The sequence below is a fragment of the Tamandua tetradactyla genome, chromosome 24 (genome assembly GCF_023851605.1).
Source record: "Tamandua tetradactyla isolate mTamTet1 chromosome 24, mTamTet1.pri, whole genome shotgun sequence".
In the NCBI taxonomy this organism is placed as follows: Eukaryota; Metazoa; Chordata; class Mammalia; order Pilosa; family Myrmecophagidae; genus Tamandua; species Tamandua tetradactyla.
In genome coordinates this window covers 49,557,506-49,576,449 of record NC_135350.1, presented here as the reverse complement: position 1 = coordinate 49,576,449, position 18,944 = coordinate 49,557,506, and the positions used below count along the sequence as shown (strand labels likewise).

Genomic DNA, 18,944 nt, shown 5'->3' with positions numbered 1-18,944 from the left:
GAAACCTAGCACTATTGCAAAGTTCAACTTGCCTATATAGCAACAAATATGCATGAAAATCAAGACTATTTCTAAAATTTATAATAGTGAATTCTTACCTACTTTTAAAGGCTGTTACAGTGTTTAATTTTCACTATTTGTACTGTTTATCACTTTTTTTTCAAGACCATTTTATTTTATTTTATTTTTTGTTTTGTTTCATCTTATTTTTGCAGACAGGCTTGAAGAGAGAGCATCCTCAGATAAGAATGTAGACCCACTTTCTGCTCCTCATAACCATCCTCCAGAAGATCCTTTTGGTTCTGTTCCTTTCATTTCTCACTCAGGCAAGTTACATATATAACATCATCACTACCATTAAAAAAATACATCATCAACAACAACAAAACCTTATTAATGTAAAGCTAGAGTAAGAATCAGGTGTTTAGTTAGAGAAAATATAATAGAAAGTTATTATACTCTTTTGCCTCTCAATCTTTCTAATAATTGAATTATTATTCAGTTGCACCTGTGTCAGCATTTTTCTGTGTTGACAGATTTATGTAATAGAAACATGCTGTTTCTTTTCAACTTGATTATTGGATACTATTGAAAAAAATCTGTAAATGAAAATATCTCTACCTTTTAGATACTTAAAATATATTTATAGATATTTTTATACTTAGCATTTGCTTTAAAAGCCTTTATTTTTCTAATTTATTCACTCCTCTTTATAGCTGCCTTTTAAAATTTCTTTTACCTACTTTTTTCTTCTTAAATCCCTCTTTTGATTTCAGTTTCGGATTTAAATATTGTTAAAAATATTTAGTAATAACTTCAAAGTACTTACTCAGTTAACACTTTTGAAAATACTAGGATGGAATATGATCCATCTTTAGCATAAATGAATTTGTGTGTGTGTATGGTTATAGTGGAAAAAATGAGTTTTATTCTTGGTAAAGGGAAATATATTGGAAGAAATTATGCTTCATTAGAAGGTAAAAAGTTTTGTTTAATATATTCAAGGTAATTGCCAGTCACATTCTTTGGTTCTGTTCCTTTCTTTTCTCACTCAGGCAAGTAACATATGTAACATTGTCACTATCATTTAAAAACAAGTACAAGAACAATAACAAAAGAAAAACTTATGACTGTAGAGTTAACATCAGAATCAGGTGGTTAGGATTTCTGATGAATATACTGGGACAATGTTACAGTTTTTCAACATTCAGATTTGGTTACCTGGAGCCTCTAGCACAATAATCAAGAGCGTTTCTAATTATTTTTATGTGCTGTGGTTAATTGTTTGCCATTTTTTTGAAAACAGTTATACTTGCCTTTTCTGTTTGTTTTCAACCAGTTGTCTTTTTTCAGGAAAAATATGATGTCATTAACTGAGGAAGACAGCTTACTGTGTCTTTGTATTCTAGCTTCTAGTATGGCTATTAAGAAATCTGATGTCATTCTGATCTCTTATCCTTTCGATGTGACCTATTTGTTTTTTGAAAGTTATTCTCTCTGTAAATTTGTAGTATCTTTACTACATGTTCTGAATATTAAAGAATAATATTTATTATATTATTATATATAATATATATTACATATATATAAATTATATATTTTTATATATAAAACTATTTTTTTTCTAATTCATTGTCCAGTGGGGACCTAGAGGGCCTTTTCAGTCTAGAAACTTGTTCTTTTGTTATATCTTTTGCTAATTTTTATTCCCTATTTTTTCATATATTTTCTTTTTTTGTAAATCCTCTTGGACTAATCCTCTAATTTTATTTATTCTTCTCCTGTTTTCTACATTTAGTTTTGCCTCTTGGAAATTTCTTTAACTTTATTTACAGACATTTTTAATTTCCAAGAGGTATTTTCTCCTTTTTAAAAGTAGCATTTTGTACTTGTCTTATGGTTGCAATATATTTTCATTTCTCTGAGGTTACTTTAGTTTTGTACTTTTTTTTTTATGTTTATTGTACCATCTGTGTTTTTGCTGAGTTCAGGTTTTTGTTTTTTTTTTCTTGTCTCCTCCTTTATTCTATTTGCTTGGCTTTCACTTTTGGAGTTCTTCATAACTAAATGGTGATGCTTTGCTTCCCAGAGGGGGTCTTAAACTAAGTCTTAAGCTTCCAGTCTTAGTTTAAGACTGGAAGGATATAAGGAGGTTTGCATGTTAGAGACCATAGGCAGTGGTCTCCAGGCATGAGAAATCCTTTAACTCAGTACATATCACTGAATGCAAAATGTGTTGGGGAAATAGAGGGAAATGACACTAGGTACGTTTATAAGGCTGGGATTTTAAGTGGACCTTGCATTCCATACTAAGGTGTCTGAACTTTATCTGAATGCAATGTGACCTTCTGCCTAATGATTTTAGACAAAGGAGAGATACCGGACCAGATTTGTATTTTTGAAAGATCCCTCTATAGTGAGGCTAGTTGGGAATAAATGCTGTCCTAATGCTATTAAACTAATTTAAGGGAAAAAAGGATAATGTCCAAAACCAAGACAGTAGCAGTGAAAGACTTGGAGATTGACTATATCTGTAATGTAAAGTAAAGGGAGTTAATTGTTTTGCATTTTGGCATGAGTGACTAAGTGTCATTAAGTGAAATGGGAAATGCAGGAGAAAAATAGGGCCCCATTCTGCCCCTTTTCAGGGAAAACTGTCTGTGGCACATGAGTTCAATTCTAGGCAGATTAAGTTGAAATGCATCTGAGAAAAACAATTAGAAATATGTAATAGATAATCACTTATCATAAGGCACTTTAGATTATAGGAACCTTGAACTGAAAAACAGAACAGTATAATATGATATGATGTGATATAATATATAATAGAAAAGTATAGTTTTACCAAAAGTGAAGTAGAATAAAATTCATAGTTCTTTTTGAGATCATCTTGAAATAGGTTTCTCTACTGAGGCAGGTATAACAATACACTTACAAAGTGAAAAGAAGCATAGAATGGTGACTATTTCTGCTACACTTTAAGCTCTCAAATACCTTACTAAAAATAAAGCAATGAACTACCATAGAATATTTTTTTTAATACTTTGATTGGCCAGTGAGTAAGTTTTTTATAGGGAAAAGATAATGTGAAAGCAAAATATTATCCAGAATGGCATATAAAACAGTACATGAAATATATTGCATGCAGTTCTTGTTATTGCTCTTCAAGAAGGATCTAAAGAAACTGAAGAAAGACAATTAAAATGACTAAAGGAATAGACGCATGTTTTTAATTTGAAAAGATTTAAAGGTTTAGTATTCCTAATGGGTAATAGCTTAGAAATTTTAAGGATAAAAAGTGTTTTGATCCAAGGTTGAAACCCCAGAGAGTTTAGAATGAATTTATGAAAATACTAGTGCTTGAGAATTCCCTTGAAGCAGTGAGTATTAGAAGAAATAAAATAACTGTTACATTTTAAAAAAAGAGATTAAAAAATTGAAAGTAAGACTTAAAAAAAATGAGTAAATGGATCTGTACATTTATTAATAGAAGCTAGGATGTATAGTGGTACAGCCGAGACCTTTTTTTCAAACAATACCTACCACATTTGAGAAGTTCATGGAACAAAATAACCATAACATCATTGCTAAAATGTATTCTAATTTTTATATAATTACATTTTTTAATTAGTTGCAGTTATAGTCTGCTTTCAGTATTCACCCTCCTTACTCTTATACCCTATAGCCTAATTTTAAAAAATATCATTGTGAAATCGTCACACACATGCAGTTCATACGTGGTGTACAATCAATGGCTCACACTATCATTACATAGTTGTAGTATTCATCACCATGATCATTTTTGGAAGGAACATTTGCATCACTCCAGAAAAAGAAATTTAAAAAAAAGAAAAAAAACCTCACACATCCCATACCCCTTACCCCTCTTATTGACAACCAGTATACCAGTCTACCCAATTTCTTGCCCTTTATCCATCCCCCCATTATTTATTCATTTATTTATCCTTATTTTTTTACTCATCTGTCTATACCCTTGATAAAAGGAGCATCAGACACAAGGTTTTCACAATCACACAGTCACACTGTAAAAACTATATCATTATACAGTCATCTTAAAGAATCAAAGATACTGGAACACAGCTCAGCAGTTTCAGGTACTTCCCTCCAGCCATTCCAATATACCATAAACTAAAAAGGGATATCTATATAATGCATAAGAATAACCTCCAGGATAACCTCTCAACTCTGTTTGAAACCTTTTAGCCACTGAAACTTTATTTTGTCTCATTTCTCTCTTCCCCTTTTTGGTCATGAAGGCTTTCTCAATCCCATGATGCCAGGTCCCGGTTCAACACAACATTATTATTGTAGAAGCAGAAATTAAAGCATCTAAATATTCAAAAGTAAATTATTAAATTATGGCAAGTTTAGATGAAATTTAATGCAGCCATTTAAAAAACAATGGTAATGAACAGTATGTAGCAATGTACAAAAGCATCTATGCTTTTGTATTATACTTTATAATGAAACACAATTATAAGAGAAAATTTAAATATAGGACAAGACATTCATAATTTCATCATTATACACTATCACAACCATTATTTGAATTTTGACCTATTTACTTCGGTTTTCTGTATAGATCTGATTTTTATACTTGTTAAAGATAATGTATGTAAAACTTTTCAATCTTCTTTTTTCTCATTTAGTACTATGTTTTCATAGTATTTTTTTTTTACTGCTAAATGTCCAGACCATATGCAGATTGCTTGTTTTCATTTGTGCCTCTTATTTCTTTCACTTTCTAATTTCCATCTGTGGTTAATGTGGGGATAGTCTCGATGTTAATTAAATTAGGATACATTTCTATTACAGTTTCATTTAAAAATCTGAAAGTAATATAATAAAGATAGAGTCCCTGCTTCTCAGTGACTTAGAGTTTGTTTAGGTAGAGATAGACATGAAAACTATATGCAATGAAGGGTTGCAGGTACTATGATACATATATATTCAGTGGGAGGGCCAAGCAGAGAGTTGCTTCATTCTTCCTGGACTGAGATTGGGAAATGAGGAAAGCTTCAAGGGAAAAATGTTAAAATATATATGGCGACTCTCAAGAAATGAATACATGTGCATACTTGTTTGAAAGATAAGGCAGGCATTCAAAGCATAGAAAAGATCATGAGCAAAGGCCCAAGGACACTTCCTATGTTCTGTGAAGTGCAGGCATTCAAAGTTGGCAGTTATTAGTTGAGGGGAAATATTAAACTGGAGATGTAAGCAGGACCTACAATGTTGAGGCAATGGACAGAAATTTAAGGCCTTTTAACAAGAGAGGAATATGATAAATATACATTCTAGAAAGACTACCATGGAAGGACTATATAGAATATGAACTAAACAGTTGAAATTGGAGACAGGGAGACCATTTAGGACGGTACTCCTTAAAAAAAGTATGGTCCGCAATAGATGAGTACAGAAATTTTGAGTAAGTGGTTAGAAACTTTCATAGCAATTTAAGTAATTAATTTACTTGTGTTGAATCAAATATTAAAAAGTTGGAGCTTGTATTTTATATTTTTTTCCATTTCATTTTTCTAATAATTTTTATTGGTCCACGTATTGGAAATTAAAAACAAAATTAAGACACAAACCTGATCCTTTAATATAGATAGTTTGAGAAGTAGTGATTAAAGTCTATTGCAGGGTGGTGCAACAGTGGCTCAGTGGCAGAATTATTGCCTGCCATGCCAGAGACCTGGGTACGATTCCTGGTGCCTGCCCATGCCAAAATAAACAAAAACAAAAACAAAAACAAAAAAAACAGAGCCTATTGCAAAATGCTTCATGTTTGAAATGATGACCTGAGAAATCTTATGGAAGCAGAATATGGGACTTAAAATCACATGAAGAAGAGAGGTGACTTTGAAGGAAAGAGAGGCACCTAAAATGATCATCAAATTTCTGGTTGGGCTGATTGGGCATGCCCTTCCCAAAGGGGAAATATATGGTATGTCAAGGGGAGAGGTCAGTTTTGGATAGGCTGGATTTGAGTTGTCTGTAGGACAATGAGATCTTGTTAATAAATATTTCGACACAGGGACTAGCATTCAAGAGAAAATTTGGCTAGATACAGACATTGGATTTAATATTATGAAAATGGTAGTTGGCGCCACTATATAGAGTGAGAGAAGAGACTAGAAGAGGGCTGAGGAGAGAAACCAGAGAATTCTAACATTTAAAAGGAAGACATAGGAAAGGATACAGAGAAGGAAGGACCATAGAGACAAGAGGAGAAGTAGAGGAGAGCTTAGGAAACAATTTTTTTTTAAGCATTGAGCATATCTTGTGAAATGCTCACCCAGGTAAAGTGACTGGATTTGTCATTTACGAAGTATTTGATCTTGGCAAGAATAATCTAGTTGGAATTGGGATTTCAGGGGTTGAGGAGTGAAGATATCATTGGTGGGTTATTTCTTTAAAGGATTCTAGCTGTAAAAGTAAAAGAGAGAGTGAGAAAATGGTGGAAAAGTAAAAGGCAAACAAGACAATTATATTTATGAAGAAATTTGGAGATAAGTTACAAAAAGAAAAACGTTCTATGCCTCACCATGCCTTGCTTTACTTTTTGCTTGTAAATTGGCTTTAAGTTCCATTTTGTGTTCTCACAAATCTCCTTTCTGTTGGGGATTTATTAATTTGCTTATCATGTTCACCTTACTCTTAGATATTTCCCCCCCCCACACTGGAATTGTAGTGGGACAGTCTCCTCAGACTCATTCATTCATTCATCTTTCAACAAGTACTTAGTAAGAAATATAAGTCAATAATATGTTTAGCAAGTGATATTAAAGAATGTACAAAGTAGTAGAAGGACTAGGGCGAGAAGTGATAGAGAAGGGAAGCAGGGAAGGTGGTAGTTGCAGTGAAGGGAGGAGTTAAGTAGTTTATCACAAAGCAAGTAAAGGGTGAATTGTTGAAAGATAAGGGTTTTCCAGAAGGAAAATAGAAAAAATATGCTAGGTTAAGGGCCTGGTATATCCTAAGAAAGCTAGAGTATAATACATATCTGGATTAGATTTGTGAGACAAGACATGTGAGTTAGAACTATGAGATGAGAATGAAAATGCAAAAAGTACAGTAAATTACAGGCTCTTTGAGGATTAGCACTACTATTTGGGCTCAGAAGGGGTTAGCTTCAACAAGGGCTAGATGACAGGAAAAGATTAAGTCTTCTAAAAAAGAATTTTATTTTGTATTAAGTGGTGACATAATTGCATTTAGATGTTAGGTAATTATCATAGGAGTAGAGTGGAAAAGTGGAAAAACTAAAGGGTAGTCTTGATTAAAAAAAAAGGCCTCAACTAGAGGAGTGCATTTGCCCCTCACCCTCGGTCCCAAACCTTCTGCCATTAAGTTCAGAGCCCAAAATATTTTGTGCATTTTCTTTCATCTCTTTAATAGCTGCATGTACCCCATATCTGATAGAGTCAACTGGCCTACCTTAGTTTGATCCACATACATTAGTCTTTCTGATTTGTTTGGTGGCTTTATTTTATGGTATCATTTACAGACTTTCAAGATGATTAGCTGAAGATAACATTTTGGTGGCCCATGCCTTAAAATCAATAAAATTAAGCATCTTTTCTTTTTTATTTTTTAAACACTTCTTTATTAATATTAAACATTGTAATTATCCATTTATGCAAAATTCAAATAATTGTATCAAGAATCTGATATTGTACATAAATATTTTATTTTGTAAGGTGATATTTCAGTTATCCTGGAATTATTTTTACCTTTTATGTCAGGTTACTAAACTAATTTAGTGTTTATATCAGACCATTGACTATGGAATTATAGAGCCCTGGGTTCAACTTTTAGTTCTGTCACATATTAACCATGTGATATTGGAATTACCTATCTTAGAGAGTTTTTTTTTTTTTTTACCTTCAATTGAGGATAATACTAACTACTTAATAGGATCTTTGAAAGGATTAAATGAGAGAATATTAGACAAAACATGTACATCCTCAGTAAATGATGGCTCTCATTGTTGCTGCTGCTGTTGGTAGTGTTACAAGTGGTATTTTTACTACTTTATTCATAAATAAGTTTTGCAGCTGCTATCCAGTCAGGAGAGTTACAATGTTCTAATAAGAATAAGCTGGTATTCTCTTAACAACTGAATGAAACCTTTAAATAAAGTGTAGATAATATTTGTGGGGCTCTTTACTACCACCAACCATCTAATAGTGCTGTTCCTACTTTTATTAAAGCATTAGCTACCAGTGTTCACTAGAATATACTCATTAGAAATCACAGTAAAAGCATGGCATTCATTCCCGTACCTGCTTCAACCAGGGCACTGTTATTCAGCTAGTTTATGTACCAACACAAGATGTATAATTCTGTGGCTCTGTGCATTAATTATTATAGCATAGATAACTCAATTTTAAACACCCACACCTTCTGAAACATATGAAGGTTTCATGAAATTTTAAACCTATTTTTGAAGAATTTGACATTTATTTCATATTAATTAGGTCACTGAAGTTTTAGATTTCTGATTTTGCATTTCACTTTTAATTAGATATGGCAAACTTCCCCTTCGCTGACTATTATGTAGTAGGAAGTTAACTTGAGTTTAGGGTTGGGGAAGGTCACATTATATATAGCAAATATTGATTGGAACAGAAATTTTTACATGGGAAGATTATCACTTCAAATGCTAGATCATCCTATAAACCATGATGAAATACTAGAATATAATTCTTGAAGATCTAAGGGTTTTTATTCTAGGTTGTCAGCAATATTTACCATTTATTGAATTCATTGTATACATACAGTGAAAATGGAGGCTCAGCATCTTGCTTAAGGTTACATACTTTATAGGGAGAAATCAGGTCTGTTTGACTATAGTAGCAAAACATTAAGTGTTGTGACCTGTTTTAAAGCAAAATCCACATTAAAATGAGTAACATAATAGAAATGTCAGTTTAAAAGCATCTTTAATCTGACTGGAAAATACTGTTCACAAGAAAGATTCTCTTCCTATACTCAAACCCTGTCACTTGGCTGAATATGTCTTCAAAAAATTGTACAGATTTTGATAAAACATTCTCCTAATCCCCTAATCCTTGGGCCTGACATGATAAATTGCTGGGAAATGATGGCAGGCAGTATACTATCAATTCAAAGTGAGCTTTATAATTCTGTGGTTCCTTCTTTATATACCCTAACTGATGGAACACCAGAAGGCATGTAATTACAAAGCAGTTTCAAACAATCCATTCTCTATAATCTGATTGCTAAGAAAAGAACATTGAAACAACATTTCCTTCAAACTGGAAGCTTCTTAAATGATTAAAAATGTACCACCTGTTTTATAACTGAGAGACAACTGTCCTCTGAAAGACGGATACCTGATTACAACAGTGGTAATGGGAATCGTGTGCTAGAAACATACCCCTTCCCACATCTGACATTTCTTGAATATTTTGAAGTTTTTGGTATCATTTATGAAGGTTCGTTTATTTAAGAATTCATATTTTGCTCGATATATTTAAAATAGTGTGGCATTAAGTAGGTCAAGTATTTGTTTAAAAGAATACCATAACAAATGAAAATCTAACCTACACATTTTGTGTTGAGATTTGAAAACCTTTTTTTGTATTATGTAAGACTGATGTCCTTGAAATTTAAACTTAAAAATTGCCTTCTATGAAAACTCAAAAGGCTAAAATGGAAATATTCATATTCTTGTATTTGGTGAGGTTAACTTGTTCTCCAAATCCTCCCAATGGTTTTTGCCTTGGTCCATTTTCCAGATCAATAGAATCAGTATCAGCATATGGGTTTCTGAAGATATAAATCTGTCCAACTGTTAAAGTGAATGATAAGTTTCTGGAAGTCAGGAATTCTCTTATTCATCTTTGTATTCTGTAAAGTACCTTGCTTTGTTTCCTGAATTCAAATCATTATCAAAGAATACTTTGGTAATCTAACCTCTCTCTTTATCACACACACCCTAATATTTAATGAGCTTTCACTAAGATTTATAATGAATTTTATCTTATTTAATGTCGAGCTTTATCAGGTAAGTTCCATCATTCCCCCTACCTTATAGATAAGGGAACTGAGTCTTATATGGAGAAGTTGATTTGCTATGAATTTGTATAGTTGAATATTCTTTCATTTGCTAATAAATCTTTATAATGATATTTCTAGAATTTAACCCTAAAGACTATAAAATACTCTTTAACCCAAAGCACTCATCATACAGTTCAACAAACCACTATTTACTGAAGTAGAAATAATACAGTGCTCATTCTATTAGTATATATTACTTCTCAGGCATGGCTTGTAAAGGGGATACCAAATCTGTGGTTATATATATTTTTTAATGTGATTTTATTGAGAGATACTCACATACACTATAATCATCCAAAGTGAACAATCATTGGTTCACAGTATCATCATGTTTGTGCATTCATCACCACAGTCAATATTAGAACATTTTCATTACTCCAAAAAAATACATTCAACATAAAAATAAAATTGAAAAAGAACACCCCAAACATCTCATTCCCTTTATCCCCCTTCAACACTGTTTATTTATTTATTGTCCTTATTTTTTTTACTCATCTGTCCGAACACTGATTAAATGGAATGTTAGCCACAAGGTTTTCACACAACTACGGTCAAACTATAAAAGCTGTATAGTTAAATAAACAATTGTCTTTAGGAATCAAAGCTACTAGAATATAGTTCAACAGTTTCAGATATTTCCTTCTAGCTATTCTAATCCACTAAAAACTAAAAAGGGATATCTATATAATGCCTAAGAATAACCTCCAGAATGACCTCTTGACTCTATTTGAAATCTCTCAGCCACTGAAATTTTATTTCATTTCTCTTCCCCTTTTGGTCAGGAAACATTCTCAATCCCATGATGCTGGGGCCAGACTTATCCCTGTGAGTAATGTTCCATGTTGCAAGGGAGATTTACACCACTGGGAGTCATGTCCCACGTAGGGAGTGGGGAAGGTAGTGAGTTCACTTGTAGAGTTGGCTTAGAAAGAGAGATCACATCTGAGCAACAAAAGAGGCTCTCTGGGGGTGACTCTTAGGCATATTTTAAGTACTTAGATTTTCCTCTGCATTAGGAATTTCATAAGGGCAAGTCCCAAGATTAAGGGCTTGGCCTATTAAATTGGTAGTTCCCAGTGCTTTGCAAGAATATCTGGGATTTCTCAGGTGGGGATGTTTAATATTTCCACATTTCTCCCCAGTCCTTCAAGGAGGCTTTGCAAATACATTTCTATTCTCTGCCCAAAGTACTCTGGAGTGTATTGGGGCATCACACTAAGCTATACAAATCAATGAGATTTCACTCCCTATTCAAGGTTCCATGTAATTGTGGTGTTCAAATAAACTGACCATACAAGTTTAATTAGTGTGCTACAGAAAATATAAATTTTGCACCAAATAAACATCTCTTTTGGTCTCACACAAAAGTTGACATTTTAAAAGACATTCAATATCATCCTTTACCTTTGCACCAAATAAACATCTCTTTTGGTCTCACACAAAAGTTGACGTTTTAAAAGACATTCAATATCATACCTTTACCCTTTAGTCTAATTTACCTTAGTCCTAACCAGATCTGCATCATTTGATTCTTAATTGCACTTTTTCAGAATTTTTAACAATTGCTATATGGGGCAATGCTGTGTACTTGTATTTTGAAGTGAGTTGATTATAAGATAATGTTGAATTCCTATTGATGATGATATTCTATTGGTAGTTTAATTATAGAATATACAGATGAGAGTTTTAAACTAGTGATACAGAGCCAAGTCATCAGCAGAGAAACTGCTAGCTTAATATATAGAGACTTAAACTTTGGCAAGTCATTCAAAATTCCCTATCTCAAACACCTTATAGAAAAAAGAGGTAAGACTAAATCTCTAAAAATCCCTCTTTATTTTATGTTTTCAAGATACAGTTGAAGCTATGCAAGATTAAGGTAATCAAAAGATAGAAGTAGAATAGAGAAAGCAAAGGACTGAGTTTTGGGTGGCAATAATGCTTATCTTTGAAGTGATAGGAAGCTATGATGATGATTTGAGACAGAAAGCAAGAAGAAAAATTTGAAGATGTGGTTAATAAGACTGAAGAGAAATAAAACTTTAGGAAAGATCACAGCAAATGTTATAGAGCATTTTCATCCTAATGATTTTGTGGAAGTTAAAAGATAATGTATGAAAAACTTTTGACACTGTATTTGTGCATTTGACAATGCTAAGTCCTATTCTCTTTAATTCATCCTTAAGTGTCTTTTGGTACCATTAGAAGTACATAGAAGTTGTCCCATAAATAACCATGAAATAATGGAATGAATGAGATACCACATAATACAGTAGCAGTAATAATAACTTTACTGAGTACTTACAATAGGACAGGAACTCTTCTCAGCACTTTATGTGTATTCTCACATGTAATCTTGCTACAATTATATGAGGTGAACTCTACTATTATTCCTACATTACAGATGAGGAAGGTAAAGCACTGAGTAATGAATGATTCCAAAAAGAACATGGTCATCAAAGAACATTTTCATTTAAGGAAGGGAAATATGCTATATATTTTTAGAAAAAGTTATTCACTTGGTACTTACTTAGTAGGTGCTTATTATTTTACTGACAGTACTAATAATCGAAGCATTACTTTAGTGAGCTTTGAATGACTGTCTTGAAATTTTATATATGAAGTATATAAAGGAATGACGCCATAAAGCAGGAGAATAATTTTAAATACAGCAGAGTGTATGTGTACAAATAAGCACTAATCCTCTTGGAACTTCCATTGCTCTAACATTTTGTGCCACACTTAACTTGAGAAGTCACAACCTATCATTGTTGTTCTTATTAATCCAAGGCTGCATTGTCTATCTTAGTCACTCACCTTACTCTCAGTATTTGGCTCCAAGTGAATTTTGTTCGTAAGAATAATACCCAACTTTAAAAGATGAATATTTGCTATTATTTCAGATAATGGAATTCAGTACAAGTAAAGAATTGAAAGAGCATTGCACTAGATGTTAGGAGAGCTACATCCTGGTCCAAATTTTTCTGTTAAGTTGATGTAAACCTTCAGTAAAAGTTTCAATTATCTGAAAACGAGTAACTTTATGATTTTTAGTCTAGGCTCTGAAAGCCAGATAGTAATAAAATAATTCAATCCATAATATTGAATCTTTGAAAATCTTTTTAAAAGGTGGAAAATCATTCTTGTTAAGTGCATGAGCAAGTTTAAAGAAATTTTTATACTATGCTTTACTTATAAATAAAAGGAATATATTAATATGTTCACTATTGCATTTTTTTCACTTACAATCTACTTAATATTATGTTTTGACTAATGACCTACTGGTTTTTCTTATTTGGGGAACAGCGTCTAATAACTTGCAGTTGATTGACCTTTTGCTAAGATTTGTTAATAGATTCTTGCTGGTCACATGGTTTTTGCAGGACTTGTTATTAAATAACTGCATAATCAGTAAACTTGTTTCAGTATCACTGATTAAAATATAATTTGCTAAAATGGTCAAAAGTTGAAATTTTCTACAGTTTGTAGTTTCAAGGCACAAAACAAAAAGAATATGCTGACTAGAAGCTATCAAAACATTATTTTACCTTTTTTAGTTTAAGGAAGAAGGAATTCCTACTTTGAACCAAAAATAAAAATTGGTCAATATGTGAAATTTGCTTTAGAAAAGATGTAACTGAGGTATGATCATGGGCAAATTCTGTTGATCACAAAACCATTTGTTTATGCTGTAAATTCACGTTCCTAGTGCCCATCCTAAATACTATAGCTTCACCAACCACCTCCTTGAAAAACAGCTGTTTTTATGTTAATAATACAAATACAGGGATTATTTGGACTTAGGATATTTTGACTTATAAAGCAACATATTTAGGCTGTTCTTTGGGGAAGTTAACTTAAGCACTGAAATAACCCCGATTTAAGTTTCATAGTAAATCAAATGCATATTATTTAACATAAAACTACTAGAAAGATGTAATCTGACACAAAAAGCAAGTAGGAAAATATGAGTTATTATTTTGTATTACAGGAATATGTTTAGGTAAAGAAATGGAACAAAAGTTCACACACTCTTAGTTATAAAGTCACAATTTAAGGTACATATATACATTGTACATTTATAATCATCTTTATAATTTATAATTTTGACAGTCTTTTGTATCTGTTACAGGACTTAGAATATATTGAAGCAATGTTTATTTTTGTATAATTCCCATTACTTTCTCAGCTCTCCTATAGTTTCACAATGAAGCAAAAAGATTGAGTAGAAAGTGAAACCTATGTAAGATTGTTATAATGAGCAGCCTGGAATTTAAACTGGAGAAATATGGATATGTCTTAAATTGTGCTTAATGTGCTTAATGTGCTTAACTTTTAAATTGCTTTTAATATGCTTTTGGAGAATTTCATCCTCTCTTGATTCTAGCTAGTAATGATATCCCAATAGCTTATAAAGGAGAGGAAGGATGAAGTAGACAAACATTTAAATAATGTTCAGTTGTGCAATGTCAGGGTGAGTTATGGCAGAAAAAAAGAATTTAGGTATTTCTGATCATCTGTGATTTTAGTTTTATGAAGCCAAGGCAATAAAATAAGTAAAACCAGTCATTCTACATCAGCTGAAAAGGGGATGTAATCTGAAACCACAGAAATGGCTAAGAGATCATTGTGTGTTCCCTTTCATGCTCTTTTTTTTCTAACATGGGCAGGCACCAGGAATCAAACCCAGGTCTCCGGCATGGCAAGCGAGAACTCTGCCTGCTGAGCCACTGTGGCCCCATGCTCTTTTTGAAAGCTGACCTTTTCAGTTTCTTACACTGTATTTTCAAATATAGCTATTACAAATCAGAGATATAGTTTCCAGGATCCAAAATGCGTCTTCATTGTGTGTGTATATACATTTATATACCTACTTGTTTCTGGTCATTCCAGGGTATACCTGAACTCCTCTTGAATTTGCCGTAGGATTACATCCTCCTCTTTCTTATTCCTCCCTCTCCTTTAGAGTCTCCTTCAGCCACTGAACATAGAAAAAAGTTGCTAGAAGGTTGAAGTATGATGGATGAAATAATTGAGTTTTGCCCTGCCCTAGAGAAGAGATGATAGTTAAATTCATTGAGCATTTATGATGTTTGTGGTATTCTTTTAAGTACTTTTTATTTGTTAATAAACAACCTATAATCCCTATTTTGTGGATGAGAAAATAGTATTTAGCTATGATCTTGCCAGGGATTGTTAGTGGATTACCAACTTTAGTAACTGGGTATTACTTTATTAATTGGTGCTATCTAAAATGCCAAAAAAAACAGAAACAACTTAGAAGTTCTATACACAAATAGTTAAAAGGTGTGTATATATATATATATATATATATATATATATATATATATATATATATACTATTTTCATGTTCCTATCAAAATTTTAAAAATGGACTATATTGACCTGGAAGATGCATTACAAATGGTAAGTGAAAAAAACTCCACAAATTTACATGCATAGTGACACTTTAATATATATATCTATATGAAACTTAGAAGCTGACAAAGGGCAAGCAGTGAGAAGTAGAAAGTGACAGATGTGTTCTGACCTGTTGGGTAAGGGAAACAACTATGAGACTGGGATTAAAATATGAGAATAACAAAAAGAAGGTGGCGTATTAGGAAAGAATGTACTGTTTTTGAGTTGGTATTGAAGGATGATATCCAAGATGGAATATCTGTGAAGCAAAAGTAAGTTTTGTGAAGCAAAACTAAGTACCCTAGAAATAGGAATTTTCTCAGAGAAGCTATAGAATGGCATTTTCCCAAAGTGCTTTTTGTATAATTGTTTTTTTTTTTTTTTTTTTGTATGCTGTATGGCGGGGTCACATTTCATTATTTTTCCATGTGAGTATCCTGTTATTGCAGCACTATTTGTTGAATTTTGTTTGTTTTGGTTGTTTTTTTGGGATGTACATGGGCCAGGAATTGAACCCGGATCTCCTACATGGCAGGCAAGAATTCTACCCCTGAACTACCCTTGAACCCCTGTATAATCGTTCTTAGCCTTTGGAAATCTGAGGTTTCACAAAATTAAGTTCTTTGGTAGGACTTATCACTATATAAGCATTATGTAAGTATATAGGCATTATATAAATATATAAGCATTATAAAAGCATTGTATCAGTGTATAAGCATTATAAATGCTTATAATGAGCATTTTCAGATGGAGACACTATATAGCATGCAGCATTTCATAAACTCAGTTGCCTGAGACCACAGAAGGGTTTGGTCTGGTTGCTTGTAGGAATAGTGTTCTGTACAACACACTTTGGGAAACAATGGTACTGAAGGCATCCATGAGGAGGCGGCATGAGGGGTGATCTGCAAGTTTTGACTTTCTGTAGGTCCATAGCCTTAGGAGGTAATAAGTTAGTATGTATCCTATAGAGGAAATGACCAGAGTGAGGGGTGATTGGTGGAAGTGTTCTGAAACCATTACATATTTTGCTTTTGATCAAAATCCAAGAAAATAAATTCTAAAGCTAACGTAAAGAGAATCTTTGTTTTTAGTATTAGAAGTTTGCAGTAAGAAGTCAAACTTGAGAATATGCATTTGATTTGGCTTTCTTCTGTGTCTTTATTAATAGATACAGTAGTTATACCCTTGGCTGGTTTTTTAAAACTCAGATTATATTGGAATACAAGTGTAACCTGTCTGTATTCTCTTTTCTTCTCTCCTACTCCTCAGGCCCCTATTCACGTCAAGACCAGGTCCAGTGGCCATTTCCTGTCCTCAGTTCCCTGGACCTCTTTGTACCTACCATCCAGCCCAGTTTTCTTCTCAGCTTCTATGATGTTGCACTCAGTTTTGGTCCTCCTCTCCGACTCTGTACTTTTCAGTGTGCCTTACAGGTTCCTCTTCATCTACTGACTTTTAAATATTTTATACCTGAGGGCTCAGTGCTGGACCTTTTTCTTCTTTTCACTTTCTAACTAGGTGATTTCCTTCAGTTTCAGGTTGTCTCTCTGAATACCCTCTGACTCCAGAATCTATTCTCTTCCACCAGATACCAACCACTGAGCTCAAGCTACAATATCTAACTGCTCACATTTAAATGTCTTACAGATGGCTCAAGCTTAAGGTGTCCAAAACCAAACTCTTGATAATATCCATTTCTCAACTTATTCTTTACTGGCTCTTTTGTATGTCAATAGTACCAGTATTCATCTGGATTTTTCCTTTGGCCTTTCTTTAATTCTCCCACTTGTATCTCTATTGCCATCATCCTCAGGAAGGTTACCATCATCTCTAGCTTGACTACTATAATTTCCTTTTTCCTGATCTCCCCACTATTTGACACCCCCTTCCGTCTTTCTTTTTTTCTACACAGTAGCTTTCCTTTTGAACTATAATATGATCATGACACACATGTCAAAACCTTTTAATGGTTTTCCACTATAGACTGAATTTAGGATAAGATCCATATCAAGGCCTTAAAGGAACCTTCATGACCTGAGCCTTTCCCTTATCTTTCTTGCCATATCATTTACAAGTGTTAACCTAATTACATTGGCCTATTTTCTCCCTACAACATGCCAACCTCTCTTAAAATTGGCTTCATACATCCTATTGCTTTTACCTGAAGCAGTTTTCTGTCTGTTCTTTGCCTGGCTAGCTTTTTCTTAGAGAAGCCTTCACTGACTATCCTGAACAGATTTCTGCACCCCCTCTTCTCTGGTCACAATTTGTGTTTACTTATTTGCTATTCTCCAGACTTGATCGTAAAATCCTGGAGGCAGACATTGTTTCACTGACCAGTGTATACTAGTGTATAGCATGTAGTAAAGTGGTCTTTAAAATAAGAAAATGTGAGTGAACAAATTTTACACACATTTATTTTTCTATGAAACTTCCTTTATTGTAACTGTATGTATTGAATGTATATGCCGATAGCTGCTGCACTCAAGAATAGTCACTTATTCTTTCAACAAAATTGATTCCGCATGGTGCTAGAGTACAGAGATGAATGACAATGAGATAGATGGTCTTGTGTTCTAAGAGCTCATAATCAAAAGACAGAAAAACAAATAATTGCAGTACAGTGTATAGTTGGTGCTAAGAGGAAGGCTTGTGTGGGTTCATCAGGGGTACCAAGTAGAGAATGGGTGTCTTTTGAGGGGTGGTTCTGCAGAGCTATTACATGGGCTGGATCTTAAATTATACCACTTTTACTAGGCAGTCAGGGGGGAATGGGAGTGGTGGTAAAGCATCCATACTGAGGTACAGTATTGCAGAGGTGGAGAGATATTAAAACAGCAGTTTCCCTTGATCCTTAAATCTATTATATTCCTGAGTTGGGAGACCTCAAAGTATGTATTCAAATCTGTTCCATTCTTGAGTTTGGGTAGGTAGAGTTTGGGTATGGCTAAGTTTGGGTGATGGCTAAAATGAAGAGTACCCATGGGAGACATTAGGATCTGAGGCAAAAGATCTTATGCTATGCTAAGGGTTGGGACTTTAGCTGCTGAAAAGCTTTAAACAGGTAGTAATGTGATTAGCATTTTAGAAAAATCACTCTGGGCGGCAGTGCAGAGGAGTAGTTTGAGGAATGTGGGATAGGAAGCTAGGGGAGAGATAATTCAAGAGATTTTAAAGACATAATACCTATTTTTGGGGATGAATGAAGACAATTTCCAGAGTTCTGGTTTGAGCACTGGGTAAGTGGAGGTGCTGTTCACTAATATAGAGAGAATGAGTGATGAATACATTTTAAGAGAAAAGATGATCAAGATATATTTTGAAATTACTGAGTTTGAGGTAATGGCGAGATACATATGGACAGTATTAGAGATCTGAGTCTGGAAAGAGATTAGAGTTATTATGAT

At 33.2% G+C, this 18,944-nt stretch overlaps 1 protein-coding gene across 3 annotated transcripts in view; it reads left to right on the top strand.

The window, feature by feature from the left end:
- BMP2K (BMP2 inducible kinase) overlaps positions 1–18,944 on the top strand; it is a 205,909-nt gene that overhangs the window by 180,478 nt on the left and 6,487 nt on the right. For 2 of the 3 annotated variants that reach the window (XM_077143053.1, XM_077143056.1), the window contains exon 15: positions 216–326. The exons of the other annotated variant lie outside the window; for it this stretch is intronic. In XM_077143053.1, coding sequence (XP_076999168.1) covers positions 216–326 — 111 coding nt within the window. The remainder of the gene's footprint in view (positions 1–215; positions 327–18,944) is intronic. 3 annotated transcript variants of the gene reach the window in all.